This window comes from Diplotaxodon limnothrissa, linkage group LG1 (assembly GCF_057381915.1).
Source record: "Diplotaxodon limnothrissa isolate DT_005_m linkage group LG1, D_limnothrissa_male_GT1.1, whole genome shotgun sequence".
Lineage (NCBI taxonomy): Eukaryota > Metazoa > Chordata > Actinopteri > Cichliformes > Cichlidae > Diplotaxodon > Diplotaxodon limnothrissa.
This window is the reverse complement of record NC_140596.1, coordinates 4,322,205-4,347,522: the sequence shown is the minus strand read 5'-3', so window position 1 is coordinate 4,347,522 and position 25,318 is coordinate 4,322,205. Positions and strand designations below refer to the sequence as shown.

The 25,318-nt window shown below is 46.5% G+C and overlaps 1 protein-coding gene across 1 annotated transcript in view; it reads left to right on the top strand.

Moving 5' to 3' along the window:
* The window catches only part of LOC146639282 (neural-cadherin-like), a 347,375-nt gene that overhangs the window by 181,677 nt on the left and 140,380 nt on the right, over window positions 1-25,318 (top strand). The window contains exons 24-25 of the mRNA XM_085358982.1: window positions 4,942-5,126; window positions 21,544-21,773. Coding sequence (XP_085215108.1) covers window positions 4,942-5,126; window positions 21,544-21,773 — 415 coding nt within the window. The remainder of the gene's footprint in view (window positions 1-4,941; window positions 5,127-21,543; window positions 21,774-25,318) is intronic.

Here is a 25,318-nt window from a genome sequence, read left to right as displayed (position 1 = left end):
TGTCCGGACTCCCGTGGCTGTTCGGCGCGCTGCACCCCCACATCCGGGACTTCCTTGTTTCCACCGTAGGCGTCCGCCCGGAGCTGCCTCTCCAGTGTGAGGGGTCGGAGGACGTTCAGCCCGGTCCGCTGGAGGATTCGCGGCCCGGCTCATCTCCTCCCCCCTCTCGGCGAAAACGGCGCTCACGCCGCCGCCGCCCTAACGTTTCTGAGCAAACTCCGGTGGTGAGTGACACTAACTGTTTCTTCCATGCCACTTCCAAGTCGGACCAACTCGGACAATATTCTGCTCTCCAACCTATATATTTAGAAACCGTTTGTGTGGATGCTCCTTCGGACCCAGGAGTTAAGACTGTTTCATCTGGAACTGTTTATTCTGGAGCTATGTTTATTCAGTCAGCTGCCCGTCCGCTTTCAGCTCAGTCCCCTGCTCAGCAGCCGTCTGTAGCTCAGTCTCCAGTGTCACCTGCTCAGCAGCCACCTGTAGCTCAGTGTCCTGTGTTTCCTGCTCAGAAGCCGCCTGTAGCCCAGACACCAACTCCACCACCACCATTTTCGCCCCAAGCTCTGTTAGCCGCCCGGCCCGAAGCTCTGTTAGCCGCCCGGCCCGAAGCTCTGTTAGCCGCCCGGCCCGAAGCTCTGTTAGCCGCCCGGCCCGAAGCTCTGTTAGCCGCCCGGCCCGAAGCTCTGTTAGCCGCCCGGCCCGAAGCTCTGTTAGCCGCCCGGCCCGAAGCTCTGTTAGCCGCCCGGCCCGAAGCTCAGTCGCCACCTCCACCACATTCAGCCTCGCTTCCCATAGCACAGTCACATCCACAGCCTGACTTACTACAAACCTTATTTCAATCCTTAGCCCAGTCAATAGCTCAGTTGGTAGAGGAATCATCAGCCTTATCGACAGCTCAGTTAGCTCCCTCGCAGCCCTTCACAGCTCAGTTAGCTCCCTCGCAGCCACCCTCAGTGCAGTCTCCAGTGTCCCCAGTGCAGTCCCCAGTGCAGTCCCCAGTGCAGTCCCCAGTGCAGTCCCCAGTGCAGTCCCCAGTGCAGTCCCCAGTGCAGTCCCCAGTGCAGTCCCCAGTGCAGTCCCCTTTAGCACAGTCACCCACTCAACCACCAGCACCACAACCGTCACTACCTCTAGTTCATTCCCCTGTGAAGTCATTAACTCCACCACCTACTCCACTCTCACCACCACCGTTACTACAGACATCAGTTCAGTCCCCTGTGCAGTCATTTACTTCTCCACCGTTAGCAGCTCAGGTCCCCGTGTGTCCAGCAGCTCAGGTCCCCGTGTGTCCAGCAGCTCAGGTCCCCGTGTGTCCAGCAGCTCAGGTCCCCGTGTGTCCAGCAGCTCAGGTCCCCGTGTGTCCAGCAGCTCAGGTCCCCGTGTGTCCAGCAGCTCAGGTCCCCGTGTGTCCAGCAGCTCAGGTCCCCGTGTGTCCAGCAGCTCAGGTCCCCGTGTGTCCAGCAGCTCAGGTCCCCGTGTGTCCAGCAGCTCAGCTCGCACCTGAACCTTTGGCCCAGTTCCCCGTAGCAGTGCGGTTTTCTAGCCAGCTTAACATTGAGCCCGGGGTCCTAATCCTCTCTGGCTCTACATCAGCTCCTGCTGGAAGCTCGGATGAGCTCATCCAGGACTCCGTGGCTCCCACGCCGCCATCTACCTCATCCGCTGGGGGTTCCAGTGAGCCCGGCCAGCACCTCCTCGTCTCCGCTGGAGGGTCCGAGAGGCCCGTTCAGCCTCCCGTCTCCGCTGGAGGGTCCGAGGGGCCCGTTCAGCCTCCCGTCTCCGCTGGAGGGTCCGAGGGGCCCGTTCAGCCTCCCGTCTCCGCTGGAGGGTCCGAGGGGCCCGTTCAGCCTCCCGTCTCCGCTGGAGGGTCCGAGGGGCCCGTTCAGCCTCCCGTCTCCGCTGGAGGGTCCGAGGGGCCCGTTCAGCCTCCCGTCTCCGCTGGAGGGTCCGAGGGGCCCGTTCAGCCTCCCGTCTCCGCTGGAGGGTCCGAGGGGCCCGTTCAGCCTCCCGTCTCCGCTGGAGGGTCCGAGGGGCCCGTTCAGCCTCACGCCGCATCAGCTGGAGGGCCCGAGGAGCCCGTCCAGCCTCACGCCGCATCAGCTGGAGGGCCCGAGGAGCCCGTCCAGCCGCCATCTGCGACAGCCTCTGCAACCTCGCCTGGCCCGGCCTCAGAGCCTTCGTCTGCCGCAGCCTCCTCATCAGCTGCCTCGTCTGCCCCAGCATCCTCATCAGCTGCCTCGTCTGCCCCAGCATCCTCATCAGCTGCCTCGTCTGCCCCAGCATCCTCATCAGCTGCCTCGTCTGCCCCAGCATCCTCATCAGCTGCCTCGTCTGCCCCAGCATCCTCATCAGCTGCCTCGTCTGCCCCAGCATCCTCATCAGCTGCCTCGTCTGCCCCAGCATCCTCATCAGCTGCCTCGTCTGCCCCAGCATCCTCATCAGCTGCCTCGTCTGCCCCAGCATCCTCATCAGCTGCCTCGTCTGCCCCAGCATCCTCATCAGCTGCCTCGTCTGCCCCAGCATCCTCATCAGCTGCCTCGTCTGCCCCAGCATCCTCATCAGCTGCCTCGTCTGCCCCAGCATCCTCATCAGCTGCCTCGTCTGCCCCAGCATCCTCATCAGCTGCCTCGTCTGCCCCAGCATCCTCATCAGCTGCCTCGTCTGCCCCAGCATCCTCATCAGCTGCCTCGTCTGCCCCAGCATCCTCATCAGCTGCCTCGTCTGCCCCAGCATCCTCATCAGCTGCCTCGTCTGCCCCAGCATCCTCATCAGCTGCCTCGTCTGCCCCAGCATCCTCATCAGCTGCCTCGTCTGCCCCAGCATCCTCATCAGCTGCCTCGTCTGCCCCAGCATCCTCATCAGCTGCCTCGTCTGCCCCAGCATCCTCATCAGCTGCCTCGTCTGCCCCAGCATCCTCATCAGCTGCCTCGTCTGCCCCAGCATCCTCATCAGCTGCCTCGTCTGCCCCAGCATCCTCATCAGCTGCCTCGTCTGCCCCAGCATCCTCATCAGCTGCCTCGTCTGCCCCAGCATCCTCATCAGCTGCCTCGTCTCCTTCGCCGCCGCCGCTGCCTTCCGCGCGGTCGGCCTCCTGAACTGCTCCGTCGTCTCCTTCGCCGCCGCCGCTGCCTTCCGCGCGGTCGGCCTCCTGAACTGTTTCCGCGTCTCCGCCGTTGCCTTGCGCACGGTCGGCCCCCTGAACTGCTCTGTGTTTTGGGTTGTTTTCTTGGGCTCCGGTGTTTTCTGTGCTCTTTGTTTTCTGTTCCGAGCCCTCCGTCCTGGGCCCCCGCCGCCCGCCCTGGGTTGTTTTCTGTTTGGTTTTGTTTTTCTGTGTTTGGGCTGTCTGGAGCCAGCCCTTGAGGGGGGGGTACTGTCACGGTCCTGGGTCTCCTGACCCAGCGTTTTTAGTTCTTTGTGATTTTCGTATTATTGTACTTGTGTGATTTATTCTATGGCTTCTAGTTTTGATCCCTTGCCCTTCATGTCTCCCTGTGTGCCCCTCTGTGTATCTGTGAGCCCTCGCCTCTCCTTATGTTTTATTCCATGCTTCCCCTGCCCATTATGTCTAAGTTCTCCCCGTGTTCTCTCTTCCCCCTGTGTGCCCTCCATGTATTTATGAGCCCTCGTCCCCTTTCGTGTTTATTCCGTGTCTCCCCTGCCCGTTACGTTGGTGTTCTACTCGTGCTCTCTCTCCTCTGTACTTCCTGTTTCACCTCTCCCGTCAGTGTTCAGTTCACCCCGCCCTGTCTCGTTATGATCATCAGTGTCACCTGTGTTCCCCGTGTGTTCCCACTCCCCTCGTTAACCCTCTGTGTATTTCTGTCTGCGTCTCCCTCTGTTCAGCGTGACGTCGTCCCTCATGTTGTGTGGATCTCCCTGTGTCTCTGCGTATGTTAGTTTTTCCCCAGTCTAGTTTTGTATCGCCTATCATCTTCTGTTACGCAATAAAGCTGCCTTTTGAGTTTATTCCCTCGTGCCTGTGAGTCCTGCATTTTGGGTCCTACTCCTGCCTGCCGCACAGCGTTCCATGACACAGAGGGTGACTATCCGACTCCCTCAGTCAGAAGGAGATTCCACTGTTTATCTCGGTTAACTGCTTAATTTGCAACTTAAAACCATTCAATCATGAACTGATAGCAGGGTGACTTTGTCTTAACGCTGGTTCGTTTTGTTTTCACCATTTCAAAAACAACAAGGTCACAAGTTTAGTTGTGTGTTCCCTCCAGCCACTGTTTTCCCCAGTGTGATTGCAGCATTAGCCAGCCTGCAACGAGTCTGCCAGTATTTAAAATAAAGAATCCAACTTCTAGTTCCTGCTATTTGGTATATTTGCCATTCCATCGGATTAAAGCTACCTAAGGACATGAACTACAACATAATTCTTTAAATACTGTGCTGTACACTATACAAACCATAGACATTAGGCATTCAGTCATACTTTCCAGTTAGCTATTTAACCCACTGATAACTGAAAATTACAGGTCTTTACAAACTCTCAAAGACATAAAGCCATGTAATCAGTGTGCCTCTCCATTGGTGAATCCTATAGATTCAGCAGCTTGAGACTGTGTAGCGCAGTCAATGAACCGTGTTTACCTGCACTGAAATGTAATGCTGCAAACACATCATTCAGTCTTAGGTGATTGTGTCAGCTGTAGCTAGGAGGTTGGTGCATTTGTTAGCTACTTGAATGACCTCCACCTTCACAGAATGCATTATATTACTAGTAATTACTTCTTATATAACTGCACCGGTTAGCAGCTTGCTTTTGAGGGATGTTGGCTGAATACATGAAAGACAGGTTTTCATGTGTAGTTAAATGAGGGTGACAAACTTAATCACCCCTGTTGACTGCTCGTCTTATGTGAAATGGCAGAAAAGCATCTGAATGGGTTCCTTTTCTGATTTGGGTACTTGTGTTTTATTTCTTTCCATCAGTTACTTTATTCTGAACAAGCGAACTGGTTTCCTGATCATCAAAGAGAACGCCCCACCAGGCACCTACCAGTTCCAGGTTCGGGTGTCAGATGGAATTTGGCCAGATGCTGTCTCCACTGTTACCGTACACGTGAGGGAACTCCGAGATGACGCCATCTACAACTCGGGGTCACTTCGCCTGGCAGGTAAGATTAACTCTGCAGTGACACGTGAACATGCTCCCTGCTGTCTGAGCCTCCAAATGAGTAGTTCACTAGTTCTCGTAGCGTCTGAAAGTAACTTTCTTGACTTTCTGACCAAAACATATTGTAAAAGGAAAAAAGGTCTACCAACCTACCATGTAGCCAAAGCAAGAACATGTGTTTTGTATCATATTCAGTACATTTGTTTGAGAAATAAAAGATGAAATTCTCAGGCACAAATTTATTGCATGCTCTAATTCTCTAATCAGCTTGTTTAGGTTAGGGGTGTGGATTGATTTGCTAGGATTAGGCAAACGTGTTAGACTTTGGTAATGGCTGTGACTCATGAGATGGAGTGAGTTGTCCACCATTTGGAATGTTGGGGGATCAAGTTCCCCACTTACTCCAGCCACAAACTCTATATTTTGTCTTTTATCTGGTTTTTAATTAATATAACTGTGACCCGAAGTTTAAAAGTATGTTGGATTGGTGCTGTTGGTCAAATAAATCTTGTAATGACCAGATATTGAAATATCTATGGGTTTTTTGTTATTTGTAAGGTACAAATGACTTCTGTCACTGTCTCTGAAGCTAATAGTTCACTAATTATGCAGTATATAAAACAGTAAATATGCATCTTTCGGCTTGGTACAGCAACTTATTTACCGATCAGAAAGTCAGGGGATCAGTCCTGTGTGAATGTTAGAAAGCACTTAGGCATAGAAGCAATGTATTAGGGCTGCCACGATTAGTCGACTAGTCACGATTACGTTGACTATCAAAATCGTCGACGACTGATTTAATAGTCGACGCATCGTTTGAAGCTTTGTAAGATCACAAAAGACGCAGGAATAAGTAGCAGGATTTAAGAGTGTAATAACGGACTGAAACAGAAGATGGCAGCACTGCATGTACAAGGATGCCAGCTGCCGTTAAACCCCGAAGAAGAAGTAGCTCTGTCCCAGAATTCATAGCGCAGCCCAGCTCAGTTTCCAACAATGGCGGCAGCTACTTAGTTTTAATATTACTCTTATTATTCTTTCTGGGTCACAAAATAAACGTTTAACATATTTTCAGGCGAGAATGTAGCTGTGTAAACCTCAAATATCTGCTCAGTTTATCAAGACACCACATATTTTCAAAAGCGCTCCGACGTTTTCGGAGACGTCTGTTACCCACTAGCTCGATAGTTAGCCGGGGGCTAGGTCACTAGAGCCGGTGAGAACACCGGACTCCCGGCAAACAGTTTTCAAACCCACCGCTGTCTTTCGCTACTCAGGTTAAATATATATGAGTCACTTAGATAACTTAAAAATGTTATTGTTTGGCTTTTTTAGTATTTTATTTGTTCCTGAGTAAATCGGTTTGGCTGAGATTAAAGTTATAGTTTTTACACAGCTGAATAAACGTCAAGCAGACAGCTGATTATCAGAAGTGTGAGATGCTGAGAATATACTCCGTTGTCCTGTTATATTTTAGATAGCAAGGAGTTTATTAAATTTCACCGAAACAATCTGCAAATTTCATTAAAATGTAATAAACTATCATCTTGTCTTTATTTTTAGTTAGCACAGACCTTAAACACTTAAAGCTGTAAGCTAATGATAGTTATATAAGAGCAGATGCTGCTGGTGCAATAAGCTGTACGTTTTATGTTCAATGGATGCATAATCTGATTAGTCGACTAATCGCAAAAATAATCGGTGACTAGTCGACTATCAAAATAATCGTTTGTGGCAGCCCTACAATGTATGAATGTGTGTAACTGGGTGAATGAGACCTGCAGTAGAAAGAGCTTTGAGTGCTCAGCAGAGTAGAAAGGTGCTATCTAAGTCCCAGTCCAGCACCATACTTCCTGTCTTGAATAAATTCAGTGAAGATGAGACAATGTGTGCAGAATGCTGTAAATCACAATTAAGTTAGAGCTGTGAACATTATACCCTGGAGAGTATTAACTTGATCTCCCCCTAAAGAGACTATAAATCCATATGCTTCTGAGTCTGCAAAAACCTGTACTTGACTAATTTACACTTGAGCTTTGGGGTTTTTAATTTTCCACTAAGTTGCATCAGTTTTGTTACAACATATCAAAGTACGTGACACATTTCATTATGACCTACCAAGCTCACATTTCCATCTTCGCACTTGTCATCAGCCTGCATTCTTTCTCGCTCTGATTGATGGTCTGTGACAGTCACACTCTACATTACCTACAGTAACAGGTAAAACCTATATTAATACCAACTAAATAATATTTTGGGGAATATGCTCATTATTTGTAGACTCATCTCCAGGCATACAAAATGAATGCAGGCTGATTACTGTTTGTTTCCAGTGTTTCCAAAAATTCCAACGCTCCAAGGTAAAGATGTTTTTTAAGTGAAAGATTACGCCCATTATTAATTCCTCTCGTCTGACTCGTGGGATCTCAGTTGTTGTCAGTGCTCGCACAGAGAAGCCTATTTCCATTACTTATGCTGGTAAAATAATTAGTCGAGGTTTTGCTCAGCCAGCATATTCTCTTCACATGTTCAGCAGCATCCATCATTACCTGATGTACGCCACATCGGCTGTCTGCTCAGAATTAAATTCGCTTTAGAGAAATGGGACATGGCTGAAGGATTTTTATGATTTCCGAGATATTGAAATAGAAGCAGACAGAGAGGCCAGCGGATGCTCTCCGAAGATGAGAGGAGAGCAGAGGGAGAGAAGGAAGAAAAGTGTGGAAGCGAGAGTCGAGCATAAAAGAATTTTCTTCTCATTCTAAAAGAAGGTTGAGATAAATTAATGTGCACAGAGAAGGCACGGTGGAGAACAGCTGGCACACACATTCCAATATTTGTAGAAACGTAGACTGTGTGTTTTTTAAGATGAATAATGGAAACTGAAATGAAATAATTGCACAATTAAAGTCTCCATGTAGTTATTTGTTTTTGTAATTTTCACTCGTTTAATTTAGAAAAATACACTTAGATTTGTCAGCAACTTCTCCCTGTAGGGTGCGCCTTCACTGAAGATTTTTAAATGGTTCCACTGTCATCAAAGGGCTCTTAGCTGTAGAGTGCATTGATTTAATAGACCCTGGTTCTATCATAGGGACTTGAATTGAGAGCCAGAGAGCACCAGTGTCAGACACCACTCTGAATACTCTGTCAAAACTACTCAAATGCTTTTAACCTGCAGTTCAGCAAGGAGCAAACTCACGAAACATGTAAGTTAGTGGTTTCATAGCAAAATGTAATACAAGGATTAATGACTCTGAGATCATCTCGAGTTGCAGACTGCACACTGGTAACACAGGTGTGTGTGTGTGCGTGTTTGTGCGTGTGTGTGCGTGTTTGTGTGTAGGATATGCAACCGTAATTTCCAGGTTTTTTTTGGTGCTTTGAAGTAAACACTCTCATTGATTCACAGTCTCAAGGATTATGAAAATATTCTACTTATAGCATTACTTACACCCTCCTTGACATTTTAAATCCCATTTCAAGAACAAATGTGGAATTCAATAAGGGTGCACAAAGAAAGGACTAGTTAAATCTGCCTTGCTGAGATTAAGGCTCCCTCTCAGTCCCCCTGCTCCATTTCTCAATATTGATGGAAAGGTAAAAAATGTAGTAAACAAAAAGTCCTTGAAATGTCCACATAACACAAGCAGAGAGTAAAATGCATGGTGCTCAGGGGGGAGCAGAGTGCGAAACACACGATGAGTAACTGCTTAAAACCAGCTGATGCAGTTTTCCAAACATGAGGACTTTATAAACTATTCCTGCCAGGAGAGTTGTCCTTTGGCAGATGCGTTGTTGAGAAGTGCGAAAGTCCTCGCTCTCTCTCTTCTCACGTCTGTCTACGCTCCAGGGTGCCTGTATTGTGGGATCAATATGCAGAAATTGGGAAGATATATTAGTTTGTTATTATATGTGAGATTCTGGAGACTTCCTTCACTGATCACACTGTAGTCATCTAATGCTGCCCCAGTGAATGGAGGTTGTTGTTCCACGAAAAAATAACTAAAATTCAATCATGAAAGTGCATTTTCTGTTTAATGAACCAGATAAGTAGGATAGGGAAGGTGACGAGGTCTCATACAGCAGGCTGCCACGCTAACAACACTTCCACATCCATTTTCTGAATTAACTCATGACTTTTTTTTTCCCAATTAAAGGGTCTGAAGAGCTGATAAACCTGATATCATTAGATTGGCTCTACTTATGCTGGAAGAATTTAAATTTAAAAACTGAAAATGCTATTACACATTAAGTGTTTAGATGTTTAGCATTTAAAGATGAAAAATGAAGAAAAGGTACAGTCGATTCAGACAGAGTGTAGTGAGATGATTGCACGTGAGAGATAGTTGCAACTGACCCTCTTGCATATGCATATATAGATGCAAAATAAAGGGAGGAAAATATTTAAATCAATCTAGCAAATTGCTTCACTCACATTTGCAAAATGTTTTACTAATTGCACCGGCATTTACCACCCTTAAAAAAACGGGGGAGGCATAGCAGAGATTTAGATGTGTGTGCTTGAAGAGGCATTTCTCCACTCGGGTCAATTTATTTGGAATGCCAGACAGAGATGTGATAGAAATGTAGAGATTACCAAGCCATCTAATTGCAAGTTTGCTCAGTGAAGTCAGGAATGACCTGGAAGCTCCAACCAAAAGGAGCCATGCAATAGCAGTAGCAAAAAACATCCAAATCTTCGTTTTTTTGGCATCGTGTTCTTCTCAACATACTGTGGCTTCTGTGACAGGAATTTCACAGCCTGTACGATGACATTCAGAGCAAGATGGCTAAACAACAGAGAGAAAATGTTGACGTTGGACCCTGAAAAAAAAATTCAGGCCCTGGATGGACATCAGGCATAGGAAGTCTAAATAGCAGCCCTGTTATGTATTGAAATAGTTTGAGGTTGTTGTTTTTTGTTTGTTATCATCAAACCTGTCTGATCAATCCATTTACATTTATAATCTCAAAGATATTTCTCCTTAATAAAGTTTTGTCACACTTAAATAAACAACAAAATGTTAAATTGATAAAATGCTTATAATTTCAGGACCATGGACAGCGCAAAAGCTGTGCTCACTCAGAGTATAGAAATAAACGTTTGTCTGTCAGACATTTCCTGTCATGGTCCTGGGCCATGTTGGCCCAGTGTTCTTAGTTTCCTTGTATGTTTGTATTTTATTCCATGCTTCCCCTGCCCATTATGTCTAAGTTCTCCCCGAGCTCTCTCTTCCCCCTGTGTGCCCTCTATGTATTTATGAGCCCTCGTCCCCTTTCGTGTTTATTCCATGTCTCCCCTGCCTGTTACGTTGGTGTTCTACTCGTGCTCTCTCTCCTCCTGTACTTCCTGTTTCACCTCTCCCGTCAGTGTTCAGTTCACCCCGCCCTGTCTCGTTATGATTATCAGTGTCACCTGTGTTCCCCGTGTGTTCCCACTTCCCTCGTTAACCCTCTGTGTATTTCTGTCTGCGTCTCCCTCTGTTCAGTGTGACGTCGTCCCTCATGCCGTGTGTGGATCTCCCTGTGTCTCTCTAGTTTGTGGTTTCCCAGTTTAGTTCAGTTTGTATATTTGTTCTGCCAGCGAATAAAGCTGAGTTTTGAGTTCATTCCCTCGTGCCTGTGAGTCCTGCGTTTTGGGTCCTACTCCTGCCTGCCGCACGGCGATTCGTGACAGTACGACGTCACCAGTAATGGATCCAGCGGACTCACCGTGGAAGCGCAGCTCCCGTTTTGACGGGACTCGGCTAGCGCTTGGAGGGCCTCCATGCTGCCGCTCCTCACTAGCTGCTTACCCTTCGGTCCACTCACCTGCTTCCTCTCCGCGGACGCCCAGGTCTCGCAGAAAACGCTCCAGCCGGTCCCGGGAGGATTACTACGAGCCTGCAAGCAATCAGCTCACGCCTGCACAAGCCTTCTACAAGATGTTAGGGATTATTATCGTGCCGCCCGACTCACCCAGCGTTTCCACTTCACAGCAGGAGCCTGGGACTCTTCTCGACCAACCGCCTAGGGTGAGTGACAAAGTCCCCCTACGTTCGCCTTCTGTGTCGAGGGATAAACGTACCGTTTCCCCCAAGGCCGCTAACGTCGGCTTCATGAACTCTAGATCTTCTGTTCCTCCTGTTCCAGAAAATGACAGTATTTATTTTGAGAGCGATCGTTTCCACTTTGGTTCAAAAGACTGTGCTTCTGATGCTCCTTCGGACCCAGGAGTTAAGACTGTTTCATCTGGAACTGTTTATTCTGGAGCTATGTTTATTCAGTCAGCTGCCCGTCCGCTTTCAGCTCAGTCCCCTGCTCAGCAGCCGTCTGTAGCTCAGTGTCCTGTGTTTCCTGCTCAGAAGCCGCCTGTAGCCCAGACACCAACTCCACCACCACCATTTTCGCCCCAAGCTCTGTTAGCCGCCCGGCCCGAAGCTCTGTTAGCCGCCCGGCCCGAAGCTCTGTTAGCCGCCCGGCCCGAAGCTCTGTTAGCCGCCCGGCCCGAAGCTCTGTTAGCCGCCCGGCCCGAAGCTCTGTTAGCCGCCCGGCCCGAAGCTCTGTTAGCCGCCCGGCCCGAAGCTCTGTTAGCCGCCCGGCCCGAAGCTCTGTTAGCCGCCCGGCCCGAAGCTCAGTCGCCACCTCCACCACATTCAGCCTCGCTTCCCATAGCACAGTCACATCCACAGCCTGACTTACTACAAACCTTATTTCAATCCTTAGCCCAGTCAATAGCTCAGTTGGTAGAGGAATCATCAGCCTTATCGACAGCTCCGTTAGCTCCCTCGCAGCCCTTCCCAGCTCCGTTAGCTCCCTCGCAGCCCTTCCCAGCTCCGTTAGCTCCCTCGCAGCCCTTCCCAGCTCCGTTAGCTCCCTCGCAGCCCTTCCCAGCTCCGTTAGCTCCCTCGCAGCCACCCTCAGTGCAGTCTCCAGTGTCCCCAGTGCAGTCTCCAGTGTCCCCAGTGCAGTCTCCAGTGTCCCCAGTGCAGTCTCCAGTGTCCCCAGTGCAGCCTCCTTTAGTACAGTCATCCACTCAATCACCAGCTCCACTTTCCCCTCAACTACCACTACCACCTCTAGCTCAGTCTCCTGTGCACTCACCTCTGGTTCATTCTCCTGTGAAGTCATCTACTCCTACTCCACTCTCACCACCACCGTTACTACAGACATCAGTTCAGTCCCCTGTGCAGTCGTTTACTTCTCCACCGTCAGCAGCTCAGGTCCCCGTGTGTCCAGCAGCTCAGGTCCCCGTGTGTCCAGCAGCTCAGGTCCCCGTGTGTCCAGCAGCTCAGGTCCCCGTGTGTCCAGCAGCTCAGGTCCCCGTGTGTCCAGCAGCTCAGCTCGCACCTGAACCATTGGCCCAGTCCCCGACGGCAATACGGTCTTCTGTTCGGCTTAACATTCAGCCAGGGGTCCCAAACCTCTCTGGCTCTACATCAGCTCCTGCTGGAAGCTCGGATGAGCTCATCCAGGACTCCGCGGCTCCCACGCCGCCATCTACCTCGTCCGCTGGGGGTTCCAGTGAGCCCGGCCAGCACCTCCTCGTCTCCGCTGGAGGGTCCGAGGGGCCCGTTCAGCCTCCTGTCTCCGCTGGAGGGTCCGAGGGGCCCGTTCAGCCTCCTGTCTCCGCTGGAGGGTCCGAGGGGCCCGTTCAGCCTCCTGTCTCCGCTGGAGGGTCCGAGGGGCCCGTTCAGCCTCCTGTCTCCGCTGGAGGGTCCGAGGGGCCCGTTCAGCCTCCTGTCTCCGCTGGAGGGTCCGAGGGGCCCGTTCAGCCTCACGCCGCATCAGCTGGAGGGTCCGAGGGGCCCGTTCAGCCTCACGCCGCATCAGCTGGAGGGCCCGAGGAGCCTGTCCAGCCGCCATCTGCGACCGCCTCGTCCTCGTCTGGCCCAGCCTCCGAGTCTTCGTCCTCGTCTGGCCCAGCCTCCGAGTCTTCGTCCTCGTCTGGCCCAGCCTCCGAGTCTTCGTCCTCGTCTGGCCCAGCCTCCTCTGAGCCTTCGTCCGCTGCAGCCTCAGCCTGTGCTTCGCCTGGTCCTGTGCCCACCGGGCCTCGGCCAGTACGCCTGACACTGGAGAGCCGCCGCCGCCTTCCGCACGGCCGGCCCCCTGAACTGCACCGTCATCGCCTGAGTGGCCGCCGTCGCCTTCCGCACGGCCGGCCCCCGGACCCTCTTCTCCTGGGTGGCCGCCGTCGCCTTCCGCACGGTCGGCCCCCGGACCAGCACTGTCATCGTCGCCGCCGCCTCCCGCGCGGTCGGCCTCCTGAACTGCTCCGTCGTCTCCTTCACCGCCGCCGTTGCCTCGCGCACGGCCGGCCTCCTGAACTGTTTCCACGTCGCCGCCGTTGCCTCGCGCACGGCCGGCCTCCTGAACTGTTTCCACGTCGCCGCCGTTGCCTCGCGCACGGCCGGCCTCCTGAACTGTTTCCACGTCTCCGCCGTTGCCTTCCGCATGGTCGGCCCCCTGAACTGCTCTGTGTTTGGGTTATTTTCTTGGGCTCCGGTGTTTGCTGTGCTCTTTTGTTTTCTGTTCCGGGCCCTCCGTCCTGGGCCCCCGCCGCCCGCCCTGGGTTGTTTTCTGTTTGGTTTTGTTTTTCGGTGTTTGGGCTGTCTGGAGCCAGCCCTTGAGGGGGGGGGTACTGTCATGGTCCTGGGCCATGTTGGCCCAGTGTTCTTAGTTTCCTTGTATGTTTGTATTTTATTCCATGCTTCCCCTGCCCATTATGTCTAAGTTCTCCCCGAGCTCTCTCTTCCCCCTGTGTGCCCTCTATGTATTTATGAGCCCTCGTCCCCTTTCGTGTTTATTCCATGTCTCCCCTGCCTGTTACGTTGGTGTTCTACTCGTGCTCTCTCTCCTCCTGTACTTCCTGTTTCACCTCTCCCGTCAGTGTTCAGTTCACCCCGCCCTGTCTCGTTATGATTATCAGTGTCACCTGTGTTCCCCGTGTGTTCCCACTTCCCTCGTTAACCCTCTGTGTATTTCTGTCTGCGTCTCCCTCTGTTCAGTGTGACGTCGTCCCTCATGCCGTGTGTGGATCTCCCTGTGTCTCTCTAGTTTGTGGTTTCCCAGTTTAGTTCAGTTTGTATATTTGTTCTGCCAGCGAATAAAGCTGAGTTTTGAGTTCATTCCCTCGTGCCTGTGAGTCCTGCGTTTTGGGTCCTACTCCTGCCTGCCGCACGGCGATTCGTGACATTTCCAATTTGTTTTGTCCCTTGAAGGATATATGTTGTCCTAATACAAGAATGCTACAGAGCCCAATGTCAAAATATTGTCATAGATCTTACAGTCCTACATTGAAGCCTGTTTCTATTATAACAACTCTTTCTGCCAGAATATCTAAATATCATCTCTTAGTTGTCAACCTCGTGCTAAATTGCGGGATTCTTGGCAGATTTGACATGTCATTGGAATGAACTGACTGCACCTTTGTTTAGAACACAAAACTTTTGTCAATCACCATGAAACTATTTGGGGATTGCACTCACACGCTATTTTGCACCGCTTAGTAAATGTGACCCTTGGGCATTTATCAGGCAGTGAGTGGAATGAAAATCCTTTTCGAAGCAAGTCTCACCACTCAGCATTCTGAAATGCATTTGTGTGTTTATTTTGGTCGTTATTTTGAATCATTATCTATTTTATTTTACTTTTAAGCTGAACATTTATTACGTTTCTTATAAGACAGGAAAACTGTATATTATAGGTAATAAATTTGCACACTACACTGCAGCCCTAATCAGCACGTTCCCAGAAAAGTGCACACTGTACAGCACCATACATACACACCAGTATACAAGTATAAATGCAGTGACGTTGCCCACTATGGCATGGGCTGTATGGCAGCTCAACACAGGACTATACATCAGGCTTCAGACATATCTGCAGCACCTTAATAAGCCCTGTCAGCATGTACTCCACAGCGGCTGTGGCTGCTTGCTGCTATTATTAATTCTTACATACTTCAAGAGTCTCGCTTCCCAGAAAACTAGACCTGCGTCACACATAGGTTCCCTAAAATGAAAAGAGGATTACTCCACCTCTGATTTCAGCCTTTCTCATCAATTAACCAAGAGCACAGTCGAAACAAGGATCTAGCTGATGCTTCAAAGCATCAGCTGTGAGAGGAAGCTCTGTTCAGTCAATTGCATGCTTTGTCTGATGTTTGAGCAGGAAGCGGCAAACATTTCTCTGCTGATTGTTCATCATATAGTCATTTGATAACGGAGATTGTTATTTTCTTCCCATAGGTCAGTCGGATAAGCCGTGCACTGTAATCTTGTGGTCAAATGGAAAAGTCTGGCTTGCTAGAGATTAAACTCAACCTTGTTGTTCTGATCCTGGGAAAGATATTGTGAAAGTTTACCTTCTGTTCCCTTCAGCTGCTCCTCTAATCACTGAAAGGAGTCCTGAACTGAAGCTGGTTTAGAATTCATGAAATCATTTGAACTTTTTGTCAGTCATCCACAAGAAGTTTTGATTTTTCATATACGGTATGAGAGCTTGAAGTTAATCGTGTATTTCAGTGGCTATGATAAAGACAAATAATGACTTTGAGCACAATGAAGCCAACAAAGAATTATGTTTAAATGTGCTTAAATAACAATATGCTTTTTTTGTCCTTATTAATACTTTGTGTGTTATTATGTTTGAAAGAAAAACCGGTAAATCTAGTAATTATATAAAAAGTGGTGTGTTTTTATATAATTACTAGATTTAATCAGGATTTCCAAAACATTTACAGCATTTGTCTTTTATGGAAGATACAATGCCACCAGCCTCTCCTTGGTGTTTTGCTTTATCAAAGCATTTTGTTAAAGAAAACATTCTTGGAATCTTACAAGTAATCATGAGGGCTTCATAAAATCCTCATTTGTTTGACCTCTTCTGAAGGACTGCAAAAAAGACAAAGCCACAGTTAGTTCTCACTCTTTTGTCTCAGTTATTCATATAAAACTTCATCATATAAAGTAAGTATTTGGCCCTTTTGTGTCTATTTAAGGGACAGCTGTGGCTCAGAAGTTAGAGCGTCTGGCTCCCTCCCCGCATATCAAAGTGTCCTTGGGCGAGATACTGAATCTCGTATAAACGCCTCAGATCCAGCCAAATATGTGATAGAATAAACTGTGTGAGTGTGTGTGTGTGCGCGAATGTGGCATGTAGTGCAAAGCGCTTTGAGTGGTTGATAAGACTAGGATAGTGCCATATAAACGCAGTCCATTTACCATTTATTTGTGTAAAATCACAAGCCTTGAGGCAGGAGGGCATCTGTGCACCGCCTCCAATGAAGCCTCTGGGAAGGAGAAAGCAGAAGTCAGTTGTGAGGTTGGATCAAAGCCAGGTGCAAAGGCTGCCACACTGCGTTAGGAGTTACTACCCTCTCCCCCCGCCAGCCCCTATCCCTCCTGACTGTCTCTCTGTCTGCCTGTGTCCTTGTTTCTCCCTCTGGACTGACTGATGGGAGCTGACATTAGCCTCGATCCCTCACGTTGTATCCACTGAGCCCATTCTGAGCCCCCTGTCTTGTCTCTTAATGCCTAGGCTCTGTCTCCTTCTCTACGCTCACAAACCTAATCACCCTGCCCACCCCTTTATATATATATATATATGTGTGTGTGCATTCTTTTACTTCGTTCTCTGTGAGATGAACTTTGAGTCTCGTAGTGCTGATAACAATGAAATTAGTTTGGGTTTTCTTACGTAGAGCAGTTTGTTAGTCCTGGTCCTTTGTGTATTGGCTCCCATCTACATGTTAACTTGCACAATTGAAATGTTTTTGTTAACAGCTCTACCTGCTTAGACTCTGGCCTCAAAGATATTCCTTCCTTTTAAGCATTTGCCTTCTTAAGCTCAAAATTCCCTGGAAGATACCCACTTGATCTAAGAGTTAACCAAAGTCTGAAATATATTTTTGCAGTTCTCTGAGATCTTAAGCTGAAATTCCATTAGTAAAGGTTAAACACATTGAGACTGACTGAGATTACATATATGAAACAGCCTTTACATTTAAAAGTCATTACATGTGGTAATATTTCAAAGTAATCTAAACTAACCAAAGCCTTGAGTTTTGTGTAACCAAACAGCCCAAACCCATCACATTTTGGTGACTATTACTATTGTGACTATTATTAGTTATAATCTGAATCTGCTAGATTAGAAAATTGTTAACAAAAGGACTTCTGGGATGTCATGCTAGGAGAAGCAGCCTGATTCTCCTGCTGTGGAAGATAAACAAACAGCCAAACAATTAATGCAAACTGCCTTTGAGAAAACCTACCATGTCTGCTCAAACCAAACAGGCAGAAAAGAAAGCAAAGCCACAAGAAAAAGATGATAAACAAGACCAAATGGACACCAGTGAGACATGGATTGAAGAAAACATGGCTGCTGTGCTAACTGAGTTGCACAACTCATGAAAGAGCACACTCAGGCCTCCCTAGACACAGAGGCCACTTTATTGAGGGTGGAAGCCACTCTATGCGATGTGGAGTGTACTGGAGTGTACAACAAAACTAGAACAAGAAGTTGTGAATATTGAACAGAGACTGAGTGAAGTAGAGGACAAAATACTCCAACATGTAAGAGCTGTTTGTTATTTAGGACACAGATAAGAGAAGTTATGGGTCAAGTATGATGACCTGGAGTCAAGATCAAGATGGGACAACCTACACACGCTGTGAAAGAAGACGGGGAATATGAGAATGAAATGAGTGATCTCTTAACAAACCTCCTGCTCACATCACTCGAACTAATGGAGGATGTAGACCTGTGTCAAAACAGGTCTCACATCCCAAACCACGAAGCTGAAGCACTTTGCCCCTCCAAGATCCATTACAGTGAGATATTTCTGACTACAGAGCTGAAGAAAAGATACTCGACTAAGCTTGGAGAACACGGTGGTTGACATATCAAGAGTTTTTGTACAAAACCTTGACTGTTATGGGAATGTGGACTGGATAATGGTTATACGTATAACGTCAGACTCACATGTCAAATGGAAGGGTTGTTGTTCAGAGAGGGGTCAGCCAAGGTGGTCGACTCCAGTTCTCTGCTTTAAATATTAAACCTAAATTAAATATGGCAGAATTACAACATTAAAGCTGTAAATGATGATATGACCTCGTTTCTTCTATCCCTATTCCCTAACTTAGAAAGGTTATCGGATCAGTCAATCGAAATCTCAGACACTGATGTTGGTGGGACACTGGCCTACATCTAGATTTCTGGTGTCATCGTGAGTTCAGATAGGGATCGTCATAACCTCTGACATGTTTCAAAGCTAACTATCGAAAGCTGATGGGTGAAATAAAAGCCAGCCTAAAAACATGTGGGACAAGTAGAAACAATACACATGAATGGATTACCTAGATTACTCGTTTTGTTTCGGTCTTTATCTGACCTACATTTAAAATAATAAATAAATGACTATCTAAAGTCATTTAGAAAAAAACAAACAAACTGGAATTGAATTTGAATACCTGAGAAAAAAAAATTGGGCAGCCCAGCTCAAGTCAGTGCTTACATGAATATCTCAAGATAATGAAACCAACTGGGTCAGGATGGAAAAGAGTGAGGGCTCCACATATTTTAGATATAATGCCATTCAAGAGTGAAGATATCAGGAGAGGAAATAATTCATGACAAGGTAAAAAAAAATCCCCACTGTGAGAAAAAACTAAGATTCTCAACTTCAGCTTCCAGCAGGTGAGGATTGCACATAACTCTCACTTTATTCCCTCCCGACTAGAAGCAGGGTTTAGAAAGTGGGAATGAAACAGCTCGATACTCTTGGACCAGATGTTTGAAGCAGAAGACCTGGTGTTCTTTGAGCAGCTTCAGCACAAATATAATAAATATGATCGTCCACCACATTATTTTTCAGCTGTAGAGAAAGGCAAAAAATGGGACAAGCTGCATGCCGTACCATTAAAATATGAAGCAATTTGTTACCATTAACACCCCCCACCCGCTCCAAGCCCTTGTCACATCAAAATTTGTGAACATCTCAGGTCAGTGGTGGAGGGACTGTGGCTTGGTAAGAGAACACACACAAACTATCAGACTACTGCCAACATATACAAAATGAATTCATAAAGAGAAGTGTCCTTAAACCATCTTACTCTGTATATAATGGGCCAACTGCCAGAAGGATTAAAAGGCGACAATAGGATATTCCTACTGAGAGTCTTTTTTATTAGTTGATAAGAAGATGATCACAACCTCATGGATGCGGCCGCAGCCTCCCACAGTGGATCGATGGAGGGAAAAGGTTAAGAAGGTTTGCTACATGGACAGCATACTACGAGATAACAACTAAAACTGGATATATTCTCAATAAAATGGGTCCCAGTTGTCTCTTGTTTCCTCATTTGAGAATATTTTTTTCCTCTTCTGTTTTTGGCGCTACCACTACTTTGTGCTCGTCTCTGCTGTGAGTGACACATATTGTTACCTGTCTCTGTAATAATGAGTGTTGTTAGGATTGTTGAATGCCATAATTTGTTTGTTTAGGTTTCATTTCTCTCATGTCATGTGACTACATAGCTAAATATGGACATTACACTCTGTTGCACTTATGCTGTGTGTGTGAAAAAGAGACGTGATTGATTGGACGGTCTGATTTCACTTGATGAATGGAAAAAAAAAAGTTCGAAAAGAGAACAGAAAGTTGTTATCTACCCAGCAGGAGTGCCACACGGAGCTATCTCTCTGACTCTTTTGCTCCTTTATTTCATCCAAGCTGTCTAAGCTGTGTTTCTCAGGCATTTGCAGCATCCTTTAAACCTGTGGGCTCCATGAACCTCATCATTCCCATCATTGTTCATTGTTGATCTGCTCTTTCTCTACGTACAGGATGAGGTCATTACTTTATAAAACATCACAAGTGTTTAGATGCATAAAAACTGTCCATATTTTGAATAGAACACTGGTATGAACATGGATCTGAGTTAGAGTTTAGCTCAGTGGAGCAAAAATTCAAATTATTTAACACAAGATTTCATTTTGTTGATTTCAGTCCTGACACATAGGATCTGTCCATAATCTTCAAAAAGTATATTTTGCATATTCTAGCTCTGTATTAATTTGTGTATTGTCTGTTATCAATATCCAGTGTTTTTCTACACACAGACTTTAATTGGCTGCACACTGGCTGCCAAAGTATATTTTGTAAGTCATATTTTAGCTGTTACTTTCTTGGTCTCATTTTGAATGTTGAAGGTTCACTGGATTGTGAATAATATATGTGAACGTTTGATAGAGTGCACTGAAGTGTAGAAGTGCTTGTATGAATAGGTGAATGAGGCTCAAACAGGGTAGAAAAGCGCTATATAAGAACTAATCCATAAAGTTGCCTTTGTTCGTCTGCTGGTTTGTTTGGCTGTGGATATGATTTGGCTGTTAAGGCTGGTTGGAACAAGCTAAACTGATACCAATCTGGGCTTTTTTTAGTCTGTGTGTCGAATTATTTCTTGACTTTCTACTGCATTTGTTGTTCTTTCCATCCATTATCAATTAGTCGCAGTGAATTCCTGAAAATTCTGCAGAGATAATTTTATTCTGTACTGTTGGATAACATTGGTACTCTGCTGACTTCTCACTGACTAATGCTGACTGCTTTTTGCAGGTGCGTACAACAACACCTGGGTGTTAACATTAAAAAGAAAATAATTTTAACTTCAACTTTCCCAATTATGGTGCTGTATGGGAAGCTTTAAATGTGGTGCTCATTTAATCTCTATAAAGGCAAAATTGTCCGTGCCACTCCTTCAATTATTTGCATATACACAGTGCCAGCTTCTGGTTATTATTCATGATTGTTTTGATCCAAAATCTGATGATAAGTGGTGTCTCATGGGAGTTGCAGGGCCATCTACTGCCAGAGATTTGGTTACTGCTGCCCAGATATTCACTGTGTTGGCCAGGTTAATGCTCCTACCTGACAGACTAAACGTCTGTCAGCTAGGATCGCCTGTCCAGTCTTTGAACATTTGTACGAGTCTTTGGGGTAATTTTTACATTTTGAACAACTGGAATCAGACTGGCACTGAGAAGCAAAAGAAGAGTAACATTTTTCCCTCAAAGGTTCACAGCATTTTATGATTAGAACCGAATACAAAATCAGCAAATACGTTTATTGAGAGGAACTGAAATCAAACTCCTGAGCACTTTCTTCACCAACAAACATACTGTAGGCGCACTGAAACAAACACACAGGAAAACAGATGCAAAATAACTTACAAACAAGTGATTTTATCAGATACAGTAAGCCTTTTGAAATAATTTATCATCATAGCTCTAGTCTGGAGTGTTGTGGACTATTTTTTACTTTAGCAGTTTGAAAATAATTGGATTTATCCTTGAGCAGGGGCGGAAATAATGAGGCCACTTACAGTTCCAATTCTCTGTGTGTGTGTGTGTATGTATGTATTGCTCAGACATCACAGCGAAGGAGTTCATTGAACTGAGGGGGAAGCAGCGGAGCCGCTACGAGCTGCTGGTGGACTTCCTGTCTGAGATGCTCTCGGTCCCACCTGATGATGTCAACATCTTTAGCCTCATGGACGTGAAGGAGCGAATGCTGGATGTTCGCTTTGCTGTGCATAGTGGCCCATCTTTCCTTCAGCCCGAGAAAATGCATGGTTACCTGGCCGCTCACAAGCAAAAGGTAGGTTATTCTTTGTCTATTTTAGGCTTTTCTCGACACTGACACTCAGTTTTCTCATAATAAAGGCCACTCAACCTGATTATTGGCCGATCTGTTGACAACACAACCTCTCGAATGACGCTCAAGTAATCTAACCAAGTGTACGTCAGTGAGCAAGTGCACTGCAACGCCACTTATAGGGTAAGACACTCTGACATCTCACATGCACGTGAGTAAGCCTCCCAAAATTGGGTCGTGCTCTCTCACTGTATGGTTGCAGTTGTTGGTTGCAAGCACAAGTTTTGCCTCTGGCAGTGTTTTGGTTGATGTCTACATTAAAATCTAACATATCAGGTAGCAGTCAAAATCTGTGACGTTTTCTCAGTTTGCTGGATGCATGATGCAGGCCTGACAGTCACAATTCTAGACAATACAAAGAAACCAACCAACCTAACTGCAGCAGAGATAAAACAAGTGGTGTGTCAGATTTGTCAGATGAATTCACCCGGAGCCGCAGATGGTGACTAACAAAACAACCAGCTACCTAAAGTACAGTACTGCATATAAAACACTCCCCCTAAGTAGGGTTGCCAACTCCCTGAAAAATAAATAAGGGACACCTCGTGGCCAGGGCCGGGCGACCCAGTTGTCTTCACCATTCCCAGTGTGGTGAATTTTCTAGCTCTTTTTTTGTGTGTGAAATTATTTTTTTTAACCATTTGACTTGAAGTTGATTTAAGTAGATGCATATTCTATTCTTTGTGATATGAACACATGTGAAACAAATGATCATTTAGCCATTTATTTTTAGCTCAAAATGACAACATTAACACAGTAAAACAGGTCTCCTTCTTAAACAGAAGCCTGTCATGCTTAACTTTTGAGAATATAAGTAAATCTTTCTTTAAAAGAACTCTGTCCTGCTTAACTTAAAATAATAGAAAACAATAGAAAGAAAAATATTCTTGTAACAGTGCACATTTAGTGCATTTAGTACAATTGGCTTCAGCTGAGGTATTATTTCAGCTTTTCTAAAGCTAATCAGCTGCTCCTGTTTGTAAACCCGCTTGTTCCCATGATTACGCATCATAACTCATCATCATTATTCACCTATGTATTACTTTTATGTATTGATTACAACAAATAGATGACTATCTATCCTTGCAGTTGTTTATTACACAAAATAAATTATATTATCACACTTCTGGCCACATAGCGCTGATATTCACTGCACATGCCCATATTAACTTTTTCCAGCCAGGTGTTTTCCTTTTCCCATTCTTCCCTTTCTCTGAGGGGAACAAATATTGCTGCTCTAATGCTGGGCTCACACTGTGCGGTTTTTGGCCCATTTTGAGACAATTTTTGAGTCGTGCGACGGTTTTGGCGATCGGCCCGATTTTGGCTTTCATTGTGCGTCGTGTAGTATACGTGGGGTAACGAGAAGTGATTAACACCTCACGACCAGCTCCCGATCATCAATCGCTCGTGAGGGTCTCACCACAGCCGCTCACACTGCTCACGCGCAAACACGTAAACGTCGGTGAAAAAGACGGAGCAGCACGGCTGTGCAGCGTGTGATCTGGACACAAGTGATGGAGGCACAACTTGTAGAACTTTGGAAAGCTCATCCGAGCCTTTTCGATGTGGCATCACAAAATTATCACGACCACAACAACCGTGAAAATAGTTGGATCTACACTGCTGCTCATTCACAGCTGCCTGATCATGTTTTTCATTAGCAATTTAGCAAAGTTGATGGTGGTAGTGTGTCTGTGTGAGTGAAAGACAGAGGGAGAGCGACAGATTTTCTGTTATAACCTTCATTTTATGGACGCACAGTGTGCGCACTCAGGTCGCATCAGAGCATCGGGCGGTATAGTGTGAGACCTGCATCGTGACCTACCAACTTCTAACCCTGCGAGTCAATCGTGCAGTTTGAGCAGGAGCTGAATAACGTGACTGAAAAAATCGCACAGTGTCTGCCCAGCTTTAGGTGTACTGTCGTCCGAGACTTGCACCGCAGTGACGGCGTTTGTTTCCCTGTTGGCCATGCTTCTTGTTGTGGTCATCTGTTGTCTTCCGGTATTTTCTCCGCAAGCGACCTTTCCTCGACCAATGAGATGAGCGGTAATCTGAATTGTCATACTCGAATTGTCATAAGTGTGCTGTCAGCTCATTGGTCACAAAGCAGGAGAGGGGCTGGGAATTATGCTTTCCAACAAAGCGTTAATTCCATTAACATTTATAGACTACTTTTGATTCTCACTGTATTACGGGACAAAGTGCGTCCCTTATTAGCTCAATACGGGACGTGTGCTTTTGTTTCGAAATACGGGACGATTCCGTATTTTAAGGGACGGTTGGCAACCCTACCCCTAAGCCTGTCACACAGGTGCTGTCACCAGATCTCCACACCACTGATCTGTCATCGGGTTTATTTTAGATTAGGTTTATATAATAACATATTGTGTTAAGATAACCAAAATATCACTGCTTAGACCTAGTATTCTTACTGTGCCTGGAACTGGAAATATATCCAGGTCAACATTAGATAGCTAGCAAATGTTAGCTAATTAGCCCTAATTAGCACTGACTTCTTATTCATTTCCAAAATGCCAGCATAACTGACACACCCAGTTCAAAAACACACATAATTTTCTGTACTTTTGTATGTTTCCACCTTGCTGGCGGTTTAACTGGAGAGACTTTACACAAAATGTATTTAAAGCATCACCGAAGTCGGCACACTTGTCTCCTGCTTTGGAAAAACAAATTTGACCTGATTTCTATGCTCAAAGCCTTTTTGAGAGAAAAACATATAGTTTATTTTCTATGCCTCTATAACTATACCTGACTGTGGTTTTCCCTCCCCTGACCCATCAAATGCCAGAGTGTGGCTGTGTTGTGTACAGCTGTGTCATTTGACACCTGTAGCACACACTGTGCCCCTGAGACAGAAGGACCTGTCACGGTACAGCAGCTGCCAATCCAGGAAGCAAAATGATAACATTGCTGCTTGATGGCCACGTAGGTGCTGAGAGAAAGCACAGTGTATTCTGACTTGGTGATGCTCATCAGGCTACCTATCGAAACTGCTAGTTGTTGTCTGTAAACAATAAGCTGTCATAAATGGGGGAAACCTGTCTCACCTGCTTCCACAGCAGTGTAGGCGGTGCTGACATGCAGCAGTAATATTCACCAAATACTGCTTTCTGCTGTGATCTCTATTGCTTGAAAACAACTCCACTTTGCAGCCCTGACAGGCCAATTGACCTACAAAAAAAAAGCCCCAGGGCAGCAGTTGTCTGTATTTCCCACATACAGTTTAAGTGAAATAAGCTGGTTTCTGTGGGTTATGATTTTCTGCCTACAGCTGGTTCCAATCATAAATTCCTCATAACCATTATTAACCCACTGATAGTCTGTACATAGGTAATATTCATTTTTATAATCCTGATTTTTATGCTGATGATATCTTTGTATATGTGTTGACTCCACCACAAAACTGTACTCCCCCAAATGAAAGCTGCTTTTCAGGGCAGCACACCTCCAGTTGAGTCCAT